General features: G+C 45.4%; 1 protein-coding gene and 2 long non-coding RNA genes across 3 annotated transcripts in view; all 3 read right to left on the bottom strand.

Annotated features, from left to right (window-relative positions):
• LOC115201091 (ras-related protein Rab-26) overlaps positions 1-6,198 on the bottom strand; it is a 96,901-nt gene extending 90,703 nt beyond the window's left edge. Inside the window, exon 1 of the mRNA XM_029764373.1 lies at positions 5,618-6,198. Within this exon, the coding sequence (XP_029620233.1) occupies positions 5,618-5,803 (186 nt within the window). The 5' untranslated portion in view covers positions 5,804-6,198. The remainder of the gene's footprint in view (positions 1-5,617) is intronic.
• A 5,589-nt stretch (positions 6,199-11,787) lies between these two features.
• On the bottom strand, positions 11,788-13,716 carry LOC115200841 (uncharacterized). Its single transcript, XR_003879608.1, has 3 exons — positions 13,569-13,716; positions 12,761-13,365; positions 11,788-12,097 (listed from the first exon to the last, which is right to left on the bottom strand). It is a non-coding gene; the product is annotated as an uncharacterized LOC115200841 (long non-coding RNA).
• A 737-nt stretch (positions 13,717-14,453) lies between these two features.
• On the bottom strand, positions 14,454-23,789 carry LOC115200842 (uncharacterized). The gene is made up of 3 exons (XR_003879609.1): positions 23,621-23,789; positions 15,648-15,798; positions 14,454-14,646 (listed from the first exon to the last, which is right to left on the bottom strand). It is a non-coding gene; the product is annotated as an uncharacterized LOC115200842 (long non-coding RNA).
• Between the last annotated feature and the right edge of the window lie 1,057 nt (positions 23,790-24,846).

Below are 24,846 nucleotides of genomic sequence, written 5' to 3'. Positions count from 1 at the left end.
GGTAATAAGTCTGGGTAATGAGTCTGTGTCTGCCTGAGAAATCACCTAACCTGCCTTCAGACCTCCATCTCCGACACGAATAACTAAGTGTAACACGGTGTGCCTCAGACTTCGTTGCCTCTTAATGTGGCCAACTCACTCTACTAAACCGTAAGTCAAGGCCAGGGGAGACCAGAATAGGTGGATCAACGATAAAGGGGAGACTCAGAGGTGTGTGTGTGTGTGTGTGTGTGTGTGTGTGTGTGTGTGTGTGTGTGTGTGTGTGTGTGTGTGTGTGTGTGTGTGTGCGTGTGTGCGTGTGTGCGTGTGTGCGTGCGTGCGTGCGTGCGTGCGTGCGTGTGCCTGCCTGCTTGTTTGCATATGCGTGGGAAGTGTAGCTCAGACTGTGCTCAAACAGCTCGGATGGACAAATGAATTCACATCTTCAAAAACACAGGAGTTCAGTTCACATAAAAATACACAGCTACAGAGTAAACAAGCTGGCATCTGAGCGAAGCTCTCACTCTCACATCAAAGAGAAAGACGGAAGACTACATCCTATGGGAGCGATCTGGGAAAGAGATGGGAAGAACAGGAGGCCCCGGAACTGAAGAGGGGTCATGGGGCAATAATAGGCTAATTTTCCAGTGTTCTCAAGTTGGTCATTGTAGTATCGCAGGGCAGTTTAGCTGTGGAGGCCATAGAACTTGACTTGAGAATTGATTTTAGACGTAGAGTAAGTTTAGGTTTAAGCAATAAGGCCCGAGGAGGTGTGGTATATGGCCAATATACCACGGCTAAGGGCTGTTCTTATGCACAACGCAACGTGGTGTGCCTGTACACAGCCCTTAGCCATAGTATATTGATCAAATACCACAAATCCCAGAGGTACCTTATTGCAATTAAAAACTGGTTACCAACGTAATTAGAGCAGTAAAAATAATATATCAGACCGTATACCCATGGCATACTGATACATCATGGCTGTCAGCCAATTGGCATTCATTGCTCGAACTACCCAGTTTATAATAAGAAATAAAGGTTTGACCTGGATATGCACACTAGATCCTATGCATCGTTGGAAATGACACTTTTCCACATACACCCCCCCCCCCACACACACACACACACACACAACCAGATGGCATGAGCACAACGCAGGCATGATACAACTAGGCAACACTCACGTTCAGCTACTACAGTCATCTGAATGTATAAATGATTGATGAGTCGTACACACTTTCCGATGCCAGGCTCAGAATCCCTTATGTACTGTACTGTGGTGTGGTGCCCTGCGTAGCATGTCAGTGTTTGTTCTTGTCCCATTGTGCATGTTTGAGTGCTGCTTTGGCAGTGGCACACGCTTGTCTCCCATATCCTTGTTGACACAGCTGTGGCCCAGGAGTTGACAATACAGTCGTTAGTGTCGGTTCATTATGCAGTGTAATGTAACCAAACATCCATATCAATCATTAGGCAAATGTCATGTGCCTTGGTCCTAAAATGTTGTGATTTACTTTAACCTTTTGATGATATTGATGCTGGTCAGAATGTGTGCTTTTATATTCAGATAACACCATAACAACCTTACCTACAGTTGTTTGAAGCGTCTATGATGAACAGAGACCGAATTAGAATGCAGGGAAGTTGACGTCCCTGGGATGTCGTCACTTCATTATTGTGCGCACCTGCGCGTGCATGTGAGGCGAGACATTTTTCAAAAACGTTTTTCAAGACACAGGAGAGGTCGGGTTGAAATATTACTGATGTTTCACGTTAAAAATGGCCCTAAAGATTGATGCTAAACAACGTTTGACATGTTTGAACGAACGTAAATAGATTTTTTTTTTTTTTACTTTTCGTCGTGACTTTCCCCCCCCACCCTACATTTTGAGGAGCCTAACAACATGGAACAACTTGGAGTTATTTGGACATAAATTATGAACTTTGTCGAAAGAAACCACATTTGTTATGGACCTGGGATTCCTGGAAGTGCCTTCTGATGAAGGTAATCAAAGGTAAGGTTTTATTTACAATAGTATTATTGATATTAGATGGTGCTAACCTGTATATCCTAGCCTATTGTTCTTAGCATGTTCTTAGCATAGCACCCCGTTTATTGCAAAGTGTGATTTCCCAGTAAAGTTATTTTGAAATCTGGCAATGCGGTAGCATTTACGAGATGTTAATCTATAATTCTTTGAATGACAATATTATAATTTACCAATGTTTTCGAATAGTAATTTTGTAAATTGTAACGCTGATTCACCGGAAGCATTTGAGGGAAAAGAAAATCTGAATTTCACCGCTACTGTAAAATGCTGTTTTTGGATATAAATATGAAATTGATGGAACAAAAAATGCATGTATTGTATAACATAATGTCCTAGGAGTGTCATCTGATGAAGATTGTCAAAGGTTAGTGCATAATTTTAGCTGGTTATCTGCTTTTGGTGACGCCTGTCTTTGAATTGACAAAACATTACACACAGCTATTTTCAATGTACTCTCCTAACATAACCTAACTTTATGCTTCGCCGTAAAGCCTCTTTGAAATCGGACAATGTGGTTGGATTTAGGAGGTGTTTATCTTTCAAATGGTGAAAAATAGTTGATTGTTTGAGAAATTGAAATTATTAGATTCTTGCAGTTTTGAATTTCCCGCCATGGTCTCTTGACAATAAATCCCAATACCGGGATCAGGTCCTCAACAGGTTATGTAAATAAGGTATTTCTGTTTTAAATTCTTCATTAATTTGCAAACACAAATTTCTTAACACCTGTCTTCGCTTTGTCATTATGGGGTATTGTGTGTAGATTGCTGATCAATGTTTTTTATTAAGTCCGTTTTAGGTTCAGGCTGTAACATAACAATATGTGGAAAAAGTCAAGGTGTCTGAATACTTTCCAAAGGCACTGTATATATATATATGATTGAGAGACACAATTTAAATAAATAAATGTAATTGAATAAAACTTCAGTCTTGATGAAAAGTGTTAATAGATCTCTGTTTTTTTCACTGGCAGGTCATTTGCCTGTAGGGGTCTCAATCTTTAGGAGGGTCTCTGAAGTGAGCTTTTTCCCATGGACCTTGGGAGGGAGTCCAGCAGGTCCTTAATCATCTGCCAGATCTCTGGAGTCAGGCCTAGAGGTCTCTGAAGACATGCTGGGTCCAGTGCAGGCGGCAGTGGACTCAGAGCTGAAACCCACAGGTCCCGAGCTCTTCTTCTTCTTACTCCTCTTCTTCTCCAAGACAGCCCCACGGTATCAGCAGGGCTCTCTTGGGCCAGGCAGCCTCCTTATCAAGGAGCCTGTTCAGCCTTCTGTAGCAGTTTGTCAAACAAGTTGATGCAGTTGTCCATGTCTGATGGATTTACAGTTGAGGTCAGAAGTTTAGATTTACATTTTAACTAGCCAAGTCAGTTAAGAACAAATTCTTATTTACAATGACAGCCTAAAAACAGTGGGTTAACTGCCTAGTTCAGGGGCAGACCAACAGATTTTTACCTTGCCAACTCAGGTATTTGAACTAGCAACCTTGCGGTTACTGGCCCAATGCTCTAACCACTAGGCTACCTGCCGCCTACATACACGTTAGCCAAATACATTTAAACTCAGTTTTACATTTAATCCTAGTAGAAATTCCCTGTCTTAGGTCAGTTAGGATCACCACTTTATTTTAAGAATGTGAAATGTCAGAATAATAGTTGAGAGAATGATTTATTTCAGCTTTTATTTCTTTCATCACATTCCCAGTGGGTCAGAAATTTACATACACTCAATTAGTATTTGGTAGCATTCCCTTTAAATTGTTGAACTTGGGTCAAACATTTCGGGTAGCCTTCCACAAGCTTCCCAAAATAAGTTGGGTGAATTTTGGCCCATTCCTCCTGACAGACCTGGTGTAACTGAGTCAGGTTGTAGGCCTCCTTGCTCGCACACGCTTTTTCAGTTCTGCCCACACATTTTCTACAGGTTTGAGGTCAGGGCTTTGTGATTGCCACTCCAATACCTTGACTTTGTTGCCCTTAAGCCATTTTGCAACAACTTTGGAAGTATGCTTGGGGTCATTGTCCATTTGGAAGACCCATTGTGACCAAGCTTTAACTTCCTGACTGATGTCTTGAGATGTTGCTTCAATATATCCACATAATTTTCCTACCTCATGATGCCATCTATTTTGTTAAGTGCACCAGTCCCTCCTGCAGCAAAGCACCCCCACAACATGATGTTGCCACCCCCATGCTTCACGGTTGGGATGGTGTTCTTCGGCTTGCAAGCGTCTCCCTTTTTCCTCCAAACATAACGATGGTCATTATGGCCAAACAGTTCAAGTTTTGTTTCATCAGGCCAGAAGACATTTCTCCAAAAAGTAAGATTTTTGTCCCCATGTGCAGTTGCAAACCGTAGTCTGGCTTTTTATGGCGGTTTGGAGCAGTGGCTTCTTCCTTGCTGACCGGCCTTTCAGGTTATGTCGATATAGGACTCATTTTACTGTGGATATAGATACTTTTGTACCTGTTTCCTCCAGCATCTTCACAAGGTCCTTTGCTGTTTTCTGGAATTGATTTGCGTTTCGCACCAAAGTATGCTCATCTATAGGAGCCAAAACGCGTGTCCTTCCTGAGCGGTATGACGCCTGTGTGGTCCAATAGTGTTTATACTTGCGTACTATTGTTTGTACAGATTAACGTGGTACCTTCAGGCATTTGGAAATTGCTCCCAAGGATGAACCAGACTTGTGGAGCTCTACACATTTTTTTCTGAAGTATTGGTTGATTTCTTTAGATTTTCCCATGATGTCAAGCAAAGAGGAACTGAGTTTGAAGGTAGGCCTTGAAATACATCCACAGGTACACCTCCGATTTACTCAAATGATGTCAATTAGCCTATCAGAAGCTTCTAAAGCCATGACATCATTTTCTGGAATTTTCCAAGCTGTTTAAAGGTACAGTCAACTTAGTGTATGTAAACTTCTGACCCACTGGAATTGTGGTACAGTGAATTATAAGTGAAATAATCTGTCTGTAAACAATTGTTGGAAACATTACTTGTGTCATGCACAAAGTAGATGTCCTAACCGACTTGACAAAACTATAGTTTGTTATCAAGAAATTTGTGGAGTGGTTGAAAAACAAGTTTTAATTAATGACTCCAACCTAAGTATATGTAAACTTCCGAATTCAACACCATGAAGACAATCGGCGATGCCGCGCTTTTATATATGTTTTGGAGCGTGCATCAGAATGGAACCCCAAATTACATCATGCCACTTTTTGACCGTGTTGATGTGTTTAATTTTCTTTCATTTTATTTTTTACAAGCTGGTTTGTGGGATGTTAAAACAAAATATTTGCTATCAAAGATTTAGGGCTGAAACACCAGCCGGTCAATGCTGGAAATAATCAAATAAAATAATGAAATAAATGTATCTCATGTGTCTTTCATAGTTAAAGGCCTAGCTATCTACACTGGACAGAACCAAATATCGCTTAGGGACGCCAAAAGGCTCGAGTCACACTGTCTGTCACTATACCCTTAGTGGCACATCAACATTGAAGTAGCCTATTTGAGTGACTGATATGGCCAACTGGAGATTGGAGAATATTGACAATATGTGTGCGTAAAAAGTCTTACCTTAAAAGTGATATCATAAAACTCCCTACTGTTGCTGAGTGAAGGTCGGCTCGGATAGACCAATCCGTTGGATGGAGCCCCGGCTCCGATCCCTTTACCACTTTTCCCGCTGTCTTTGCTCTTGTTCGGAAATGCAGTCGGGCTTTTTGAGCTCCCCTTGCCTTTCACCGTCTTTTTCCTGGACATGTTTCACTTTTAACGGAATTCCTGCCTGTTGTATATACTTATTTGTGCAATAACTAGGCTATAAATATGGTGTTCACTGATCTGATAATATCCTTTGTTCTTTTGAATTATCTATGATATGGAAAAAAAATACGTTTCACCAGTGCGTAAAAATCATGACTGTAGACATTTCCGCGTCGTTTTAAATGATAAGTGCACATGCGAGTGTATAGCTTTCCTTGTCCGTTGAGCGCAATTACCATTGGTGAATAAATCTCCTGCCAGTTCAAACAGTGCTTATGCAGAAATCTAAACAGACTTGACAGCTCTCTCTCTCTCTCGCTCGCTCTACCCTCCCCTATATGGCGCACGGTTCACACCAATAACGGAAGGTAAGCACAATATGGTGTTTTGTGCGCGCATCTTGCAGAGCAGGGAAGCATCGCTACTACTGGTGGGAGCGTTTATGCGTTTAAGGTACAGTTGGTTGTTTTGTGTTGTACAGTAGTCAGTGATGCAAAAAGTATTCACATATGCAAAAATTCACATGTTTGGTGACCACAAACACTGAGTATATCAAACATTGGGAATACCTTCCGAATATTGAGTTGCACCCCACCATTTTGCCCTCAGAACAGCCTCAATTCGTCTGGGCATATGGCATCGGCATCTACAACTACAAGGTGTTCAAAGCTTCCACAGGGATGCTGGCGCATGTTTATTCCAATGCTTCCCATAGTTAGGTCACGTTGGCTGGATGTCCTTTGGGTGTCGGACCATTCTCGACCACACATTGGGAAACTGTTGAGCGTGGAAAAACCCCAGCAGTGTTGCAGTTCTTGACACAAACTAGTGCGCCTGGCACTTACCCTGTTCAAAGGCACTTGATTATTTTGTTTTGTCCATTCACTCTCTCAGTGGCACACATACACAATCAATTGTCTCAAGGCTTAAAAATCCTTCTTTAACCTGTCTCATCCTGTTCATCTACACTGATTGAAATGGATTTAACAAGTGACATCAATAAGGGATCATAGGATTCACTTAGTCAGTCTATGTCATGGCAAGTGCAGGTGTTCTTAATGTTTTGAATACTAAGTGTATATCTACATCTTCTATAGACAGTTATGTAAAGGTGAAGAAAAACTGGATGGTTGCATTTCCCAGCCAGTTGCCTACTTGAACGCACACTTTACTGTGTCAGACTAGTTGAAATTAAGTAGTTAATCGCACACAACCCACGCCACTTACAGTAAAGTCAAACATGATTCATTAGGCCCCCTTTATTTCAAGTGGACATTACATTTAGAGTGTAATGTTCTGTCCTTACCTTTTATTCCTAGTGATGAATATCAAGTCCTTTATATAACCGCAAGTGGCCTATCCACTTCATGAGTGATTCACATAGACCGACAGATAAGAATTTATTCCACAGTCATCTTTTAATTTAAACCTGCTATAGCTTAAGGTTCTATTCCAATAATACAGGTAGAAAGGCATTGCTTGTCCTGGGGGGTTTGGGTAAGATGGGACACAATCTACCATAACAACAAAGGCTACTATGGTTATGTCAACATGTCAACATCATATGAATAGCATAATGCCTGTGAAACATTATGGGATCATGGTCACAACATTGTTAGTTTTCATATAGGCTATTCACCTGTCCTATTCATTTGTATGTGACTAGTGAGTCCATGTGCACTAATTATTTTTGACTCTATGCACACACTCACACATACTTATACTGACACTCCAACACACACACACACACACACACACACACACACACACACACACACACACACACACACATACTTATACTGACACTCCAACACACACACACACACACACACACACACACACACACACACACACACACACACACACACACACACACACTCACACATACTTATACTGACACTCCAACACAAACAAACGCACACACACACACACACACACACACACATACTTATACTGACACTCCAACACAAACAAACACGCACACACACACACACACACACACAGGACTCTATGCACACACTCACACATACTTATACTGACTCCAACACAAACAAACACACACACACACACACACGCACACACACACATACTTATACTGACACTCCAACACAAACAAACACACACACACACACACACACACAGGACTCTATGCACACACACACACATACTTATACTGACACTCCAACACAAACAAACACACACACACAAACAAACACACACACACACATACATACACACACTCATAACATGTACACACAGGCACACATACCACCACACACACACACTTAACACCTCCACACTCACCACATATGCTGCTGCTACTGTCTATTATCTATCCTGTTGCCTAGTCACTTTACCCCTACCATATGTACATATCTACCTCAATTACTTTGTACCCCTGCACATCGACTCGGCACTGGTACCCCATGTATATAACCAAGCTATCATTGCTCATTGTGAATGTGTTTATTCCTTGTGTTACAAATGTTTTTTTTGCTATTATTCTAATAATTTTCTATTGGTTTATGCATTGTTGGGAAGGGCCGGTAAGTAAGCATTTCACTGTTAGTCTACACCTGTTGTTTACCAAGCATGTGACAATTAAAATTGTATTTGAATCTCTTCTTATATGAAAATTGCTCATTGGCACAATCATGTTCTAATATAGTCTTATGCTGAGACAGTATAAAATGTTTTGTAACTTCCTTGTGTTTCTTATTTGGACTGTGAGGGACATGAGACTGTCCTGTCCTGCTGGCATGGCTATTAGTCCTCATTAGAGGCAGCAGATGCTCACAGTCTGGACCTTCACACATCAATGTAGCGTTACATCCATCTGGATGGCTCACTTCTACCTGTACAGACAGACAACACACTCACTCACCTCCACAACTACGTAGAAAAACAAGGGCATTTTTCACAGTGGTGACTTATCAAATTGTTCGAAGTGGTAACTTATCACAGAAGTGGTCATAAATGGTCAGTGCATCTTCTGGCACACAGGTGCAGTCACATCCTGCCGCTGCCACCAAATGTTGTTTTGACCTACAAGTAGCAAAATCAGCAGATTTAATCAGATAAATTGACTGTAGGTAGGCATCAATTCTGTTTTCCATCATATATAGTGTATCTCATCAAACAGTGCAGGTGGCTCAGGTATTTGTGATGAGTTGAACACAATTAAAATTGCCCATGCTGGGAGAAATGTGCATTGTGGGATGCAAGGACAGGAGGGAGCATTGTCCCCTCAGGGTTCTCATCCGTTACTGCTATCACTACTCTGTAAGCGATTCACACACACAACTGCAAGAAGAAAGATACACCTCTTCCACTGATTAGCTCTCCCTTTTTATGCATTGGATCCTATCAGATCCCTGTAACACAAAGACACACAACAATTAGGGGAATTTGTATGTAGTACAACACTGCAATGTCACTCTAGTAAGATTATTTAATGGGAAGGACATCTCACGTTGGATGATTTAAACCACTAGGTTAGGTGATGGACAATTTGCTAGGCGTACAAAAGGAATGGCAATAATACATGGAATGTCTATTTTTGTCCTAAAATGTACCTTTTATTATCAAAAGACACTGTAACGCCCTGGCCATAGAGAGGGGTTTTTAGTTCTCTATTTTGGTTAGGCCAGGGTGTTACATGGGTGGGCGTTCTATGTTTATTTTTCTATGTTGGTTTGTTTCTTTGTTTGGCCGTGTGTGGCTCTCAATCAGGAACAGCTGTAGTTCGTTGTTGCTGATTGGGAGTCATACATAGGCAGCCTGTTTTTCCTTTGGGGTTTGTGGGTGATTGTTTTCTGTTTAGTTTGTTTCCTGACAGAACTGTGGCTGGTCGTTTTTTGGTTTCGTTTTGTATAGTGTTCTCTTTTTTCATTAAATTCTTGTAAGATGAACACATCCTCTGCTGCACCTTGGTCTCATTTGAACGACGGCCGTTACAGAATCACCCACCAACAACGGACCAAGCAGCGGAGGAAGGAGCAGCACCAGGAGAAGAGCATTCAGGATTCCTGAAAGTGGGAGGAATTACTGGACGGAAAAGGACCATGGGCTCAAGCTGGGGAGTATCGCCGCCCGCAGTGGGAGATCGAGGCAGCGATAGCTGAGAGGCGCTGGTATGAGGCAAGGGAGTGCAACAGGCACGAGAGGCAGCCCCCAAATTTTTTTGGGGGGGCACACGGGGACAGGTTGGAGTCAGGTATGGCCGAGTCAGGTTGGAGACCTGAGCCAACTCCCCGTGCTTACCTGAAGCAGCGTGGTACTGGTCAGGCACCGTGTTATGCTAGGAAGCGCACGGTGTCTCCAGTGCGCACTCATAGCCCGGTGCGCTATAGGCCAGCCCCCCGCAAGTGCCATGCGAGTGTGGGCATCGAGCCAGGATGGATTGTGCCAGCTCAGTCCAGGCTATCCTGCACCGGCGCTGCGCACTGTGTCTCCGGGGCGCTGGGAGGGCTCAGTTCGGCCTATGCCTGCGCTCCGCCTGTGCCGGGCAAAAGTGGGCATTCAGCCTGGAGTATGGGTGGCAAGCCTACGTACCAGAACTCCAGTGCTCCCCCACAGCCCGGTCTATCCTGTGCCTCCTCCCAGGACCAGGCCTCCAGGGGGTCTCTCCAGCCTGGTCTATCCTGTGCCTCCTCCTCGGACCAGGCCTTCTGTGGGTCTCCCCAGCCTGGTGAGTCCTGTACCTGCGCCTAGAGCCAGGCCTCCTGCATGTCTCCCCAGAGCCGCCCGCCAGTCCGGAGCCGCCAGAACCGCCCGCCAATCCGGAGCCGCCAGAGCCGCCCGCCAGTCCGGAGCCGCCAGAGCCGCCCGCCAGTCTGGAGCCGCCAGAGCTGCCCGCCTGTCTGGAGCCGCCAGAGCTGCCCGCCTGTCCGGAGCTGCCAGAGCCGCCCGCCTGTCCGGAGCCGCCAGAGTCACCTGCCTGTCCGGAGCTGCCCGCCAGCCGGGCGCAGCCAGAGACGCCGGCCAGCCGGGCGCAGCCAGGGCCGCCCGCCAGCCGGGCGCAGCCAGGTTCGCCCGCCAGCCGGGCGCAGCGAGGGTCGCTTGCCAGCCGGGCGCAGCCAGGGTCGCCCGCCAGCCGGGCGCAGCCAGGGTCGCCCGCCAGCCGGGCGCAGCGAGGGTCGCTTGCCAGCCGGGCGCAGCCAGGGTCGCCCGCTAACCCTAACCCTAACCAGGGTCGCCCGCCAGCCAGGCGCAACCAGGCACGCCCGCCAGCCGGGCGTAGCCAGAGTCGCCCGTCAGCCGGGCGCAGCCAGAGTCGGCCGCCAGCCGGGTGCAGCCAGGGTCGCCCGCCAGTCCTCCGGCGCAGCCAGGGGCACCACCTAAGTGGGCTAAGCCAAGGGTGGAGCGGGGTCCACGGCCCGCACCAGAGCCGCCGCCGTAGGAAGGCCCACCCGGACCCTCCCCTTTAGTGTCAGGTTTGCGGCCGGAGTCCGCACCTTTGGGGGGGGGGGGGGGGGTACTGTAACGCCCTGGCCCTTTTTAGTTCTCTATTTTGGTTAGGCCAGGGTGTTACATGTTTATTTTTCTATGTTGGTTTGTTTCTTTGTTTGGCCGTGTGTGGCTCTCAATCAGGAACAGCTGTAGTTCGTTGTTGCTGATTGGGAGTCATACATAGGCAGCCTGTTTTCCTTTGGGGTTTGTGGGTGATTGTTTTCTGTCTAGTTTGTTTCCTGACAGAACTGTGGCTGGTCGTTTTTTGGTTTGGTTTTGTATAGTGTTCTCTTTTTTCATTAAATTCTTGTAAGATGAACACATCCTCTGCTGCACCTTGGTCTCATTTGAACGACGGCCGTTACAGACACACAATGGTGGTGCAGTCTGACTGTCTTGCTATGTGAGCCCAAATAGACGGTGTGTCATCCCCTCAACTCTCCTATTGTAACAAAACATCTTTGGCACAGTGACATATCGCTATTCATGGGAAGGATTGGTCATTCTTTATTGCATACAGTAGATGGCAACATTACATGCTGGAAACAAGCAAAACAGATGAATACAATTAAATGTCATTTTTACAGTGTGTCAACATGTTTGTTTTCATAGTGCATTTGATCCAGAATTATAAGCAAGGAGCAATACCTCAGTGTCTCATGCACCCATCGCTCATTGAATACGTCAGTGTGATTAGTCATACAGTAGGTCAAAGGTCAGGATGGGGCCAGTTCCGGGACTTAAAGTAACCCCCGAGAGTGGCCAGGTCCACAGCGGGGAAGAATGCTCCGATACATTTCATTGCCAGGAGGGCTGAACTTGTGTTCTCCTCGGACCCACCTGGGGAAGCAGGGAGCCGGATAAAAGGTGGGACCAGAATGGTTAGTGTAACTGGTAGAGAGAATACAAGGACACGTTTTATATCTAGAGGAAACCTTCCGCTAGAGGGGGCTAGAGGACAAGGCATTTGAGTTTCTGCAAAGAGAATGTGAGGCTTGCAATTATTACAGTTCTTTCTGATTGCTTAGGCACTATCTTTGAAACTATAGGCTATTTTTGCAAAGCTCTACACACTAACCACAAAACCTTACACCAAACTAGCAAAACATTATACATCTCTTGCAAAAGCAAACAATTCTTGGAAAACTCTTCAAACTCTTAAAAAAATTGTGTTTCTGCATCAATACAGTACACACACAACCATAATTTGAAGAAGCACACGAAGCACCAACTAGGCACTGATAGTATAAATGAAAAACACTTGTGGCTTTTGCTTTTTATGTGTGCAGGGCATAGCAGTTTGCAGTAAAGTATCCAAATGTGTAAAGTATGGATGTGTATTCCGAACATAACACACTATCAATACAAATAAGGGGGAAAAGTAAAAAATAAAAACATCTCAAAATGTTCTAACACTCTTCAAACAACAAAATCACAGTAGAAGAAAACAAAAACATTTGTGCGAGAAAAAAAAGAACAGAAAAAAATTAGGCTACATCTCACCTTCTTTGTGGGTCTGGCCGTAAGACTTCATTCACATCACATGCGATGTTTTCTTGAGCTAGGCAGCGTGGAAAGTATCGCCTGGAGTGCCGTATCCAGGCCTGGCATGACCCCTGATTGATGTCTCCACAAGCCTCCTCCATTGCCTGTAGAAGGGGTATGCGATGGTGGGGCTGGTGATCATACACCTTCCAACGCCATATAGAGAAGAATTCTTCAATAGGATTCAAGAACAGAGAGTATGGGGGGAGATTGAGTGCAATGAAAAGTGGGTGACCGGTGGAAACTAACATTGTCCCAGATGATAACGTACCTGGGCTGCTCTGGCCCCTGGTCATCAGGGATTAGTCTGTTATGGAGGGTGTCCAGAAATGTGATAATGTGTGCAGTGTTGTATGGGGCTAGGATTGCATGATGGTGAAGGATGCCGTTTTGACTAATAGCCGCACACATTGTTATGTTGCCACCACGTTGTCCCGGGACGTTGATGATGGCACGGTGTCCGGTGATATTTCTGCCGCGGCCCCTTGTTTTTGCAAGGTTGAAACCTGCCTCGTCCACATAAGCTCATGATGCACTGCATCTGCTTCTAGCTCCATGACTCTCTGAAAGAGACAAGACAAAACAATGTTGCACAGTACGAAAAGACAGGGATCAGTCAATATGATGTAGCACCATACACTTCCAGATCCAGTATTCATATCTCAGTTGTTTTACACGGTTTGAGTTTCTTTCGAAAGGGACTCTCTACAGCTGCTTCGTCCTAATTCTATTGCGTTTCAGTCGACGAGACAGTGCAGATACTCACTCTGTTGACGTTTTGGAATATGGTGTTATCTGCCATTATGCGGTCCTGCAGTTCTCTGAGTCTGATGCAGTTATGTGCAATGATCATATTTACAATGTGGGTCTCCTGCTCTGGGGTGAACAGTCAACCTCTTACACCAGATACTGGTTTTCTTGCAGTTCTGTAAAAACATTTGAATGGTTTTAGTGATAGATCCTTCTCATTATGAAAGTACAGTACATATTACTGTACCAGTAAGACCTGCAACAGTATAGCGGCTCAGATTTGGTTGAACCCATTGCCCAGCCTTCCTCATGCTCATCCCATGGTTGACAACATGGTCAACCACAGTCACTCTGATTTCATCAGTTATGGTGTTCCTGACTCCCCTACCTCTTCCTTATCCCCGTCCTCTCCTTCACCCCCGTCTTATTGGCCTCCAATGTTGTCCAAACCAAATGTTTACCTGTGGCCTATTTATAGTGCTCAAGCTCTGATTTGTACGTGAACTCATCTAAAAGTGTTTTCACGTGTCAATGCGGAAAGGCAATTGGCGAAATAGTATAGCAATGTAGAGACCAATGTTTACAGTTTTGCTAGAAGTGTGTTATTAAATTGCAAAGCAGAGCACATGCATTCAGTTTGGCACCCTTGGTAAATGCGTTGGCTACAAGTGTTAATGGTTTCAGAGAAAGTGCTTCAAGAATCCCTGTTAGTGTTTAAGCATTCAGAAAAAAAATGTATAACAGTCACACACACACACACACTCGTACACGCACGCACACAGCTGAGATCAGTTAGATCAGTTAGGCCTTCAACGCAGCTGTCGCCAACGGCAACAGCTGGCCATTTTTTTATGAAATGTGCATAGTACAGAAACACACGCGTCGTATCAAACTGCTTTTCACCCTCTTCTCTTTATCATGGACAACTCTGTTGCGGATAATGGCAGAGGTTCTCCCCTCCACTGCCCGGTGTTAGTGTAACTGGGACTGTCTCTGCCCTGGAAGGGGTTCTGTTCCATCAGGGAGAGAATAGATGTGTCGTTGGCCAACAGTCTGCCTTCTATATGGATCACCCACTGACTCTGCTCATAGGTCTGGTTGAGAGAAAGAGAGAGAGAGAGAGGGAGGAACATTTTGAGAAAAGGGGTGGAAAAGGTGAGTGAAAGATCAACTGTTACTTCAAACAAATATCTCAATCCAAAAGCAGTCTACTCCACCAAACTATTATGCGAATATTGAGCCAATGTGTGACATCAACCTTCCCCCTCTTGCCAAAATGTCTGACTGGGATTTTCTTGGTTCTAGGATTGGAGGTAAACCAGCAGGAAACCCTATGCCTTGAGAAGGGAACATTAAAAACAGGGTGCCACATGATCAAGTCTCTGGGAAGAACTTCACATGAGATAACTGCTAGTAGAAAGCAGGTTTAACAGCGGAAATTGAGAATTGTGTGGGCTGCTGACAGAGGAAATAAATCAGGGCAGGTAGGTCTGGGTCCAGACTGAGACAATGGGGAATCAGAGTTAGCCAATGAGGCACTCAATCGTATTTTATAAGGGAAATACAGTACATGAATGGGCTGAAGTCAAATTAGAGGGAGACTACTGTCTATTGGCTGTAAGTATTTTCCGGCCCTGGCCCCCATGCCCCACCCTGGCCCCACCACACATTTCTTGTTTTGCTAAGTTCAGCGTATTGTACATTGTTCCCCGTTACAATTTTTTTGTGTATGGTCATTAGCACAGTATACGTCATGGTTCCAATTTTAGCTGCAAGGCGCCAGCCATTTGAAAAACCAAAAAGGCAGATCGTGCTGATTTATTGGCAAATTGAACCATGTTGCGTGTCGTAGTTGACAAACTCAGTGCCAGAACAATGACATCATACTGTATCTGAATTCTGCCATTTTTATGGACATTTGCCATTGTGATAATTGTTTGTGGGGTGGTGGAATTTTGGACAGGGATGGGGAAACAAATCCAAGGCATGCACAAAACCAACTAACAGTAAATAAAGTCAAATAAATTCCTGATTCTTGCATGTCAAGTTAAAGCTGTGTAGTCCAAAGGTCTGCCAAGTGCCAGACTGACTGCACCTGGAAGGTGGCGGGCCACATGCGCCAGTGGAGCCCGTAGTGGTAGGGGAAGATAAAGCAGGGCCGGTAGTCCTTCCACACAGCCTCTGGGTCCTTCTGGTCCGTGCTCAAAGTACCTTGCAGAATCACTTCAGTCCGCTCCTTAGTAATACTGCACACAGAGGGAGGGAGAAAAAAAGAGGAGGGTCAAAGAGAGTGAAAGTTGCAGAGAACAATTCTAGAACAGAATTTGGGATATAGGGTTATCTCGAGAAGAAATGGAGAGTGTTGAGAGAAAGGAAGAGGAGGATGAAGTAGGTTGTTGACAATGCGGGTGAGCATACCTAAAAGGACATAGGAGGGGGGGGGCAATTGATAGAGTTACATATAGGGAAATTATTTTTGACGATATATCGTATGGGGTCGTTTTGTCAATATCGCACATTTTTTTGTGCTAGTTGGCCGTACCTGCACCAAAACACCAGTATTTTTCCTTAATAGCTTGTTCTCCATCTGTAACGATCGTCTAAAGGAGTAGACCAAGGTGCAGCGTGGTAAGTGTTCATCTTGATAATTTATTTAAATCAGAACACTTAAACAAAATAATAAACAACAGTAAACGACCGTCACGTCTTGCAGGCTTACCGAGCAGTACAAAAATAAGATCCCACAAGGAGGGAAAAGGGCTGCCTAAGTATGGTTCCCAATCAGCGACAACAATAGACAGTTGCCTCTGATTGGAAACCATATCTGGCCAAAACATAGAAATATAAACCATAGAATGCCCACCCCACTCCCTGACCTAACCACATAGAGAAATAAACTGTCTCTCTCAGGTCAGGGCGTGACAGTACCTCCCCCCCCCTATAGGGGAGGGTCCGGGTGGGCATCTATACTTGGCGGCGGCTCTGGTTCGGGGCGTAGCCCCCACACCGCCCGCTGATCCCCCCACTTCTGTGTTGCCAGAGGAACCAGACCGTGGATCATCGCCGGAGGCTCTGAACTGCCGACCGCCCCTGAAGACTCTGGGCTGCGGGCCGCCACTGAAAACTCGGGGCTGCGGGCCGTCGCTTAAGACTCCGGGCTGCGGGCCGTCGCTGAAGACTCCGGGCTGCGGACCGTCGCTGCAGGCTCCGTGCCGTGGATCATCACTACAGGTTACGCGCCATGGATCATCACTGGAGGCTTTGTGCCATGGATCATCACTGGAGGCTCCGGGCCATGGATTATCACTGGAGGCTTCGTGCCATGGATCATCTCTACAGGCTCCGGGCCATGGATCATCCCTACAGGCTTCTTGCCATGGATCATCCCTACAGGCTCCGGGCCATGGATCATCACTGGAGGCTTCGTGCCATGGATTATCACTACAGGCTCCAGGCCATGGATCATCACTGGAGGCTTTGGACCACAGATCATCACTGGAGGCTTCCTACGTGGTGCTGGAACCGGTCTCACCGGACTGGGGAGACGCACAGGAGACTGGGTGCGCAGAGCAGGCACAGGGTATACTGGGCCGTGGAGGCACACTGGAGGTCTGGAGCTTAGGCTGGCACACACCGTCCTGGCTGGATGGTTATTTTAGCCCAGCAAGGGCGGAGCGCTGGCACAGGACGAACTGGTTTGTCCTGGTGAACGGGGGGTACCGTGCGTAGAGCTGGCACAGGATATCCTGGGCCAAAGAGATGCACTGGAGACCAGGAACGCTGAGCCGGCACACTTCTTCCTGGCTGACGGCCAACTCTAGCACGGCAATGGTGAGGAGTTTGCACCAAGCACACCAGGCTGTGAGTGCGCACTGGCGACACAGTGCGCATCACCGCATAACACGGTGCTTGCTCGGTCACTCGCTCCCCACGATAAGCACGGGGAGTTGGCTCAGGTCTCAACCCCAACTTCGCCCATCTTCCCTTTTGCCCCCCCAAAACTTTTTGGGGCGCTGCCTCTCGGTATTCCGTTGTTGCCTTGCCTGTTCCTCCCAGTATCGCCGTTCCGCTTTCGCTGCCTCTTTCTCCTCTTGCGGACGGCGATACTCCCCAGGCCTTGTCCTGGGTCCTGCCCCATCCAAGGTTTCCTCCCAGGTCCAGTCATCCTGCCCACGCTGCTTGGTCCTTTGGTGGTGGGATCTTCTGTAACGATCGTCTAAAGGAGTAGACCAAGGCGCAGCGTGGTAAGTGTTCATCTTGATAATTTATTTAAATCAGAACAGTTAAACAAAATAATAAACAAAGGTAAATGACCATCACGTCTTGCAGGCTTACCGAGCAGTACAAAAACCACAAGGAGGGAAAAGGGCTGCCTAAGTTCCCAATCAGCTACAAGGATAGGCAGCTGCCTCTGATTGGAAACCATACCTGGCCAAAACATAGAAATATAAACCATAGAATGCCCACCCCACACCCTGACCTAACCACATAGAGAAATAAACCGTCTCTCTCAGGTCAGGACGTGACACCATCTTTTTAAATAGGGAGCCAATATGTTTTCAACTATTTTATTTCCATGGCTGATAAAAACTAGTTGTTTTCTCATGGCTCTCTCTTGTCCCTCTGCAGAAGACATGGGGAGCAATATACTTGGAAAATCGAAACACAAAATCACAGTATCGAATAGAAATACATATACAATTGTAAGAATCGCAATGAATATTGTATCGGCACCTAAGTACCATGATATTGTATCATGAGGTCCCTGGCAATTCCCAGCCCTAGATATGAGGAGATAGTAAAAGTAAGAAGTGTGTTTGTTGTGTGTGTCTGTCTGTGATTGTGTATGTGTGTGTGCGTGTGTGTGTGTGCTCGTTTACGTAAACTTTTTTCAGGACCCTGTCTTTCAAAGGTAGTTCATAAAAATCCAAATAACTTCACAGATCTTCATTGTAAAATGTTTAAACACTGTTTCCCATGCTTGTTCAATGAACCATAAACAATTAACCTGTCTGGGCTAGGGGGCAGTATTTTCATGGCCAGATGAAAAACATACCCAATTTAAACAGGTTACTACTCTGGCCCAGAAACTAGAATATGCATATTATTAGTAGATTTGGATAGAAAACACTCTGACGTTTCTAAAACTGTTTGAATGGTGTCTGTGAGTATAAAAGAACTCATAGTCCCATGTGGCTCAGTTGGTAGAGCATGGTGTTTGGAAGACCAGGGTTGTGGGTTTGATTCCCATGGGGGACCAGTACGAAAAAAGAAATGTATGCATTCACTACTGTAAGTCGCTCTGGATAAGTGCATCTGCTAAATGACTAAAATGTAAATATGGTAGGCAAAAACCTGAGAAAAATCCAAGCAGGAAATGAAAAGTCTGAGAATTGTAGTTCTTCTTTTGATTCTCTATCGAAGCTCCAGTGTCTGTGGGGTGACATTGCACTTCCTAAGGCTTCCTTTGGCTGTCTAAAGCCTTCAGAAAGTGGTTTGAGCATTTTCCTGTCACTGGGCAGAGTATAGGAGCTCAGTTACTGAGTGGTCTGCCTGGCAACAAAGGGATTGGATATGCTCGGTCCCACGAGCGCGCCCCTCCTTCTTTTTCTTCTTGAATGAATATGCTATTGTCCGGTTGGAATATTATCGCAATTTTACGTTAAAAATACCATAAAGATTGATTGTAAACAGCGTTTGACATGCTTCTAAGTACGGTAATGGAACATTTTGACTTTTTGTCTCTCGTTCCGCGCTCACGCGTTATGCCTTTGGATAAGTGATCTGTACGCACAAACAAAACGGAGGTATTTGTACATAAATATGGATTATTTCAAACAAAAACAACATTTCTTGTGGAACTAGCAGTCCTGGGAGTGCATTCTGATGAAGATCAGCAAAGGTAAGAGCATATTTCTAATACTAATTCTGAGTTTAGGCTGCCCCGAACTTGACGGGTGTCTGAATAGCTCACCGTGATGGCTGAGCTATGTACTCAGAATATTGAAAAATGTGCTTTCTCCGTAAAGCTATTTTAAAATCTGACACAGCGGTTGCATCCAGGGGTAGTCTATCTATAATTCTTAAAATAATTGTTGTATATTTTGTCAACGTTTATGATGAGTATTTTTGTAAATTGATGTGCACATTCACCGGATGTTTGGGTTGGAATACATTTTCTGAACATCATGCGCCAATGTAAAATGCTGTTTTTGGATATAAATATTAACTTTATCGAACAAAACATACATGTATTGTGTAACGTAATGTCCTAGGAGTGTCATCTGATGAAGATCGCCAAAGGTTAGTGCTTCATTTAGCTGTGTTTTGTGTTTTATTGACACATGTCCTTGCTTGGAAAATGGCTGTGTGATTATTTTTGTCTATGTACTCTCCTAACATAATCTAATGTTTTGCTTTCGCTGTAAAGCCTTTTTGAAAATCGGACAATGTGGTTAGATTAACGAGAAGTTTATCTTTAAAATGGTGTAAAATAGTTGTATGTTTGAGGAAGTTGAATTATGACATTTTGTTGCTTTTGAATTTTCCGCCCTGATATTTCACTGGCTGTGTCCCGCAGGTGGGACGCTTGTGTCCCACCTAGCCCATAGAAGTTAATGAACCTGTGGAACGGTCGTTAAGACACTAACAGCTTACAGACGGCAGGCAATTAAGGTCACAGTTATGAAAACTTAGGACACTAAAGAGGCCTTTCTACTGACTCTGAAAAACACCAAAAGAAGGGTCCCTGCTCATCTGCGTGAACGTGCCTTAGGCATGCTGCAATAAGGCATGAGGACTGCAAATGTGGCCAGGGCAATAAATTGAAATGTCCGTACTGTGAGACGCCTAAGACAGCGCTACAGGGAGACAGGACGGACAGCTGATTGTCCTCGCAGTGGCAGACCACGTGTAACAACACCTGCACAGGATTGGTACATCCGAACATCACACCTGCGGAACAGGTACAGGATGGCAACAACAACTGCCCGAGTTACACCAGGAATGCACAATCCCTTCATCAGTGCTCAGACTGTCCGCAATAGGCTGAGAGAGGCTGGACTGAGAGCTTGTTGGCCTGTTGTAAGGCAGGTCCTCACCAGACATCACCGGCAACAACGTCGCCTATGGGCACATACCCACCATTGCTGGACCAGACAGGAATGGCAAAAAGTGCTCTTCACTGACGAGTTGCAGTTTTGTCTCACCAGGGGTGATGGTCAGAATGAGCGTTACACCGAGGACTGTACTCTGGAGCGGGATCGATTTGGAGGTGGAGGGTCCGTCATGGTCTGGAGCGGTGTGTCACAGCATCATCAGACTGAGCTTGTTGTCATTGCAGGCAATCTCAACGCTGTGCGTTACAGGGAAGACGTCCTCCTCCCTCATGTGGTATCCTTCCTGCAGGCTCATTCTGACATGACCCTCCAGCATGACAATACCACCAGCCAAACTGCTCGTTCTGTGCTGGATTTCCTGCATGACAGGAATGTCAGTGCTCTGCCATGGCCAGCGAAGAGCCCGGATCTCAATCCCATTGAGCACGTCTGGGATCTGTTGGATCGGAGGGTGAGGGCATTTCCCCACCAGAAATGTCCGGGAACTTGCAGGTGTCTTGGTGGAAGAGTGGGGTAACAACTCACAACAAGAACTGGCAAATCTGGTGCAGTCCATGAGGAGGAGATTTACTGCAGTATTTAATGCAGCTGGTGGCCACACCAGATACCGACTGTTACTTTTGATTTTCACTTTGTTCAGGGACACATTATTCCATTTCTGTTAGTCACATGTCTGTGGAACTTGTTCAGTTTATGTCTCAGTTGTTGAATCTCGTTATGTTCATACAAATATTTACACATGTTAATTTAATTTTGCTGAAAATAAACGCAGTTGACAGTGAGAGGACGTTTCTTTTTTTGCTAAGTTTATACATATATGTGTGTGTGTGTGTGTGTGTGTGTGTGTGTGTGCTTGTGCGTGTGCGTGGGTGTGTGTGTGTGTGTGTGTGCGTGCGCGTGTGTGTGTGTGTGTGTGTGTGTGTGTGTGTGTGTGTGTGTGTGTGTGTGTGTGTGTGTGTCTAGGAACACAAGATCCCTTTGGCAGTAGCCAGAGAGAGGGGCTTAGCCTATGAGGTCATGGGGCATTTAGTCACAGACAACTGGAGGAGTAGACAGCTCAAATCCCCACTACATGTCTCGGATTGAGATGGCAACCCGTCAACCGATCCATGTTAAAACCATCCATCAGAACCATACCTGTTGTTTGACTTAAAAAATGTACTTTAATGCCTAAAAATGGATAAAAAAACAGCCCCAGTGGCTGTAGTACAGAATGTTAGGCCCACTTAATGACATGTTACCCAACATAAAACTAAAGCCATTGGAGTCTTGGGAGACCAATTAGCTGGAGCCTATTCCTGCTTTTATACACAACATGGGCATTCACTGCACTTTGATGTAAAAAAATATATATACAGGTAACTGCCAAAATAAAGGAAACACTTGAGTAAATGAGGGATACAAAGTATTGCAATCAGCCATCAGCCATTGAGGAAATGCTTCCTTTGAAATCAATGAAAGCTGCTATACTGCTCGTGTTGTGCTTGTGTTGCATCACGTCCAATGGCAAGATCCAAGCTCAAGAATCGCAGAGGTTCAATTCTCGATGACTGACGCACACGTTCATTCTATCTTGCGAATTGAATTAAAGTTGATTTTGGTTGCATATGGCCTCAACTATACACCACTGGTTATTGTACTAAGATGAATGAAGTCAAGAAGCTACTAGCTAGCTGAAACTCTAGGTAGCTGGCTTTGACTATGTTCACAACGTAAACAAAAGCAACTTGTGTCATTTGAGGATCATTTAGTACAACCGCTAGCAACAATTTAATGAGTTCTTGTGAAAAACTGGACCAAAGCTATTGTACTCATGCATAATCGATGAATATGGACCAGTACATTTGGAGAAAATAGAATTAAGGTGCTCCTCCCCTGTGCAGCTCTCCGCTCGCAAAACAATCCCTGTTTAACGTCACATTGACGCGACCCTGATGGCAAAGCTACTCAATGTTATGGTGGAGCTGAAGTGTTAGGGTCATGTATAAATGTGGATGAATGATGTCCCATCCCTCCAATAGAGATCCAGACCCTTGTAGAATGTACAGCATGCCACTGAAGCTGTTCCGGTGGCTCGTGGTGGCCCAATGCCATTTTAAGACACTTTATGTTGGTGTTTCCTTTCTTTTGGCAGTTACCTGTACAAGTACACTCAACGCTCTCTTCCACGACATCTCAAGCTGTCTCTCTCTCGCTCTTTCATTCCATTCCCTCCTCCCTCTCCTCAGCTGTCCCAGCACTAATGCATACTCCTCCCATCATGTCCAAATCGTTAACTTCTTCCTTTATGTTTCTGGGCCAACTGTCAAGCATATTGGTAATGTCTGGTGCTGAGTGTCTACCATCTGTCAAGGCCCAATAGCCTTCTAGCCTGCTCCAGATGTGCATACACCCAGGTGTGGGTGTTGGAGATAGGGAGTGGAGCGGCTCGGGAGTGGAGTGGGTGGAGAGGGGTAGGGTGCCCATGTGGACCCACTCATTGCCCACTCTTAGGGGTTGTAAACTCAAACACACATCTTAGCCAGGCGTGTGAGTCCATACACACACAAACATGCACGCACGCAGACACACACAGCACGGCTGGTAGAGACATCAGTCAGGCCAACTCAGTGGAGCCAGGTGGAAGGCTGTTCTAATATCTCCTCTCCCTCTCTCTGACTGTCATCATTAGTCCCAATCATAAAACACCCAGACAGTGTTACAGCAGCCCTGCTATCCTTACTGTCTGAAAATAAATACCCAGAATTCCAGGATAATTCCCACAATACCTTAACCCTATCTGTATCAATTTCTTTATTTGCAAAGATGTGTCTGGGCTGAGGCAGAGGTATGGGTTGTGAGGGAATTAGATAAATAGAAGAGATAATTATATTTCTACGGTGTGGGCTCTACCACTGTTGTGTAAGAGGTTAGGATCATTTGGGAGATTTCATGGCTGTTGAGGAGGTACCTCTGGTAGGTTTGGGGGTCTGTCCTGCAGCCTCCTCAGCCTGGAGGTCCGGTACGTCTTGCTTGGCCCCTCGGACAGACGAGAACAGGAACCCCAGAGATCCATCGTCAAAACAGACTGGGAACTATGGTCAGCCAGATGAGAAGGCTTAGGTTCCCACTCACCACCAGAGTCACCTAGAAGAGAGGGTAGATGAGGTGAGACAGAGGGTCGAGGAGGAGACACAGAGGGTAGATGGGGAGAAAGAACAAGCAGGAGTGATAAGATTCCTCCAAAAAGGTACTGGCAGAAAAATAGCATGATGATTGATGAGGATTATCTGCTTTGTAATAAATTAGTTCATAGCAGCAGGGAAAGTCCTGATTTCCTGTATTTAACTGATTACTGATTTATTAAACTGAAGACTGCAGTTGCCATAAAACCACTGTAGAGCCCCAATGGATCCACTAGGTGGCAATGTGATGTCAGAGCCACTCGAGGTAGACATTCTTGGGCACAGATCTAGGATAAGTTACCCTTTCAAAATCCTAGTCTCAACCACGATAGGGAAAAACAAAACTGAAATCAGTTTTACTGTCAACTCACCTGGAACACTATCTGCAGAGTTCCGTTGACCATACGTCGCCCCAGGAAGGTGAAGAGAAGGACGATGAGCTCAACAAAGTGATTGGACAGAACCTCAAAGCGATGGAACCACCATGGAGATTGGTGAATATAGTACGACATGGAGTTTGGCACCGGCTGAGTTTGTAGGGAGGGAGCAACAAAGCATTGTGTACTGTTTACATCCACGCTTTAGTTAGACTTTAGTTGTTTTTATGCCTTTGTATTTCAAGCTATATTCTAGGACGTGTTTGTAGTTCCAATTCCAAGTGTCCTTAGTTCTATGCCTTGGTGTGTTGATACCATGATTTTAATTTTTAGTTGCATGATTTGTATGAAAGAGAATCAGAATGATACCCCCCCCCCCCCCCCCCCACACACACACACACACACACACAAACACACACCACAGAATGGCACTGTGTGGTTAGACACAGTACTCTCCAGAACATCTCTAGAGATGACAGAGAGGGGAGTGGGGAGTCAGTAACATCACTCCTCATTTTGGGGCCTGAAGAGAGGGGCTATGTAACCCACCACATCCTTCCAGCCTCAACCACAGAACTGGGATGAGCCAAAGAGGAACACAGATTGACACTCCAGGGAGTGCACAACCGCAGGGG

This window comes from Salmo trutta, chromosome 10 (assembly GCF_901001165.1).
Source record: "Salmo trutta chromosome 10, fSalTru1.1, whole genome shotgun sequence".
In the NCBI taxonomy this organism is placed as follows: domain Eukaryota; kingdom Metazoa; phylum Chordata; class Actinopteri; order Salmoniformes; family Salmonidae; genus Salmo; species Salmo trutta.
Note: the sequence above shows the minus strand (reverse complement) of the source record. Positions and strands in the feature narration are given on the sequence as shown.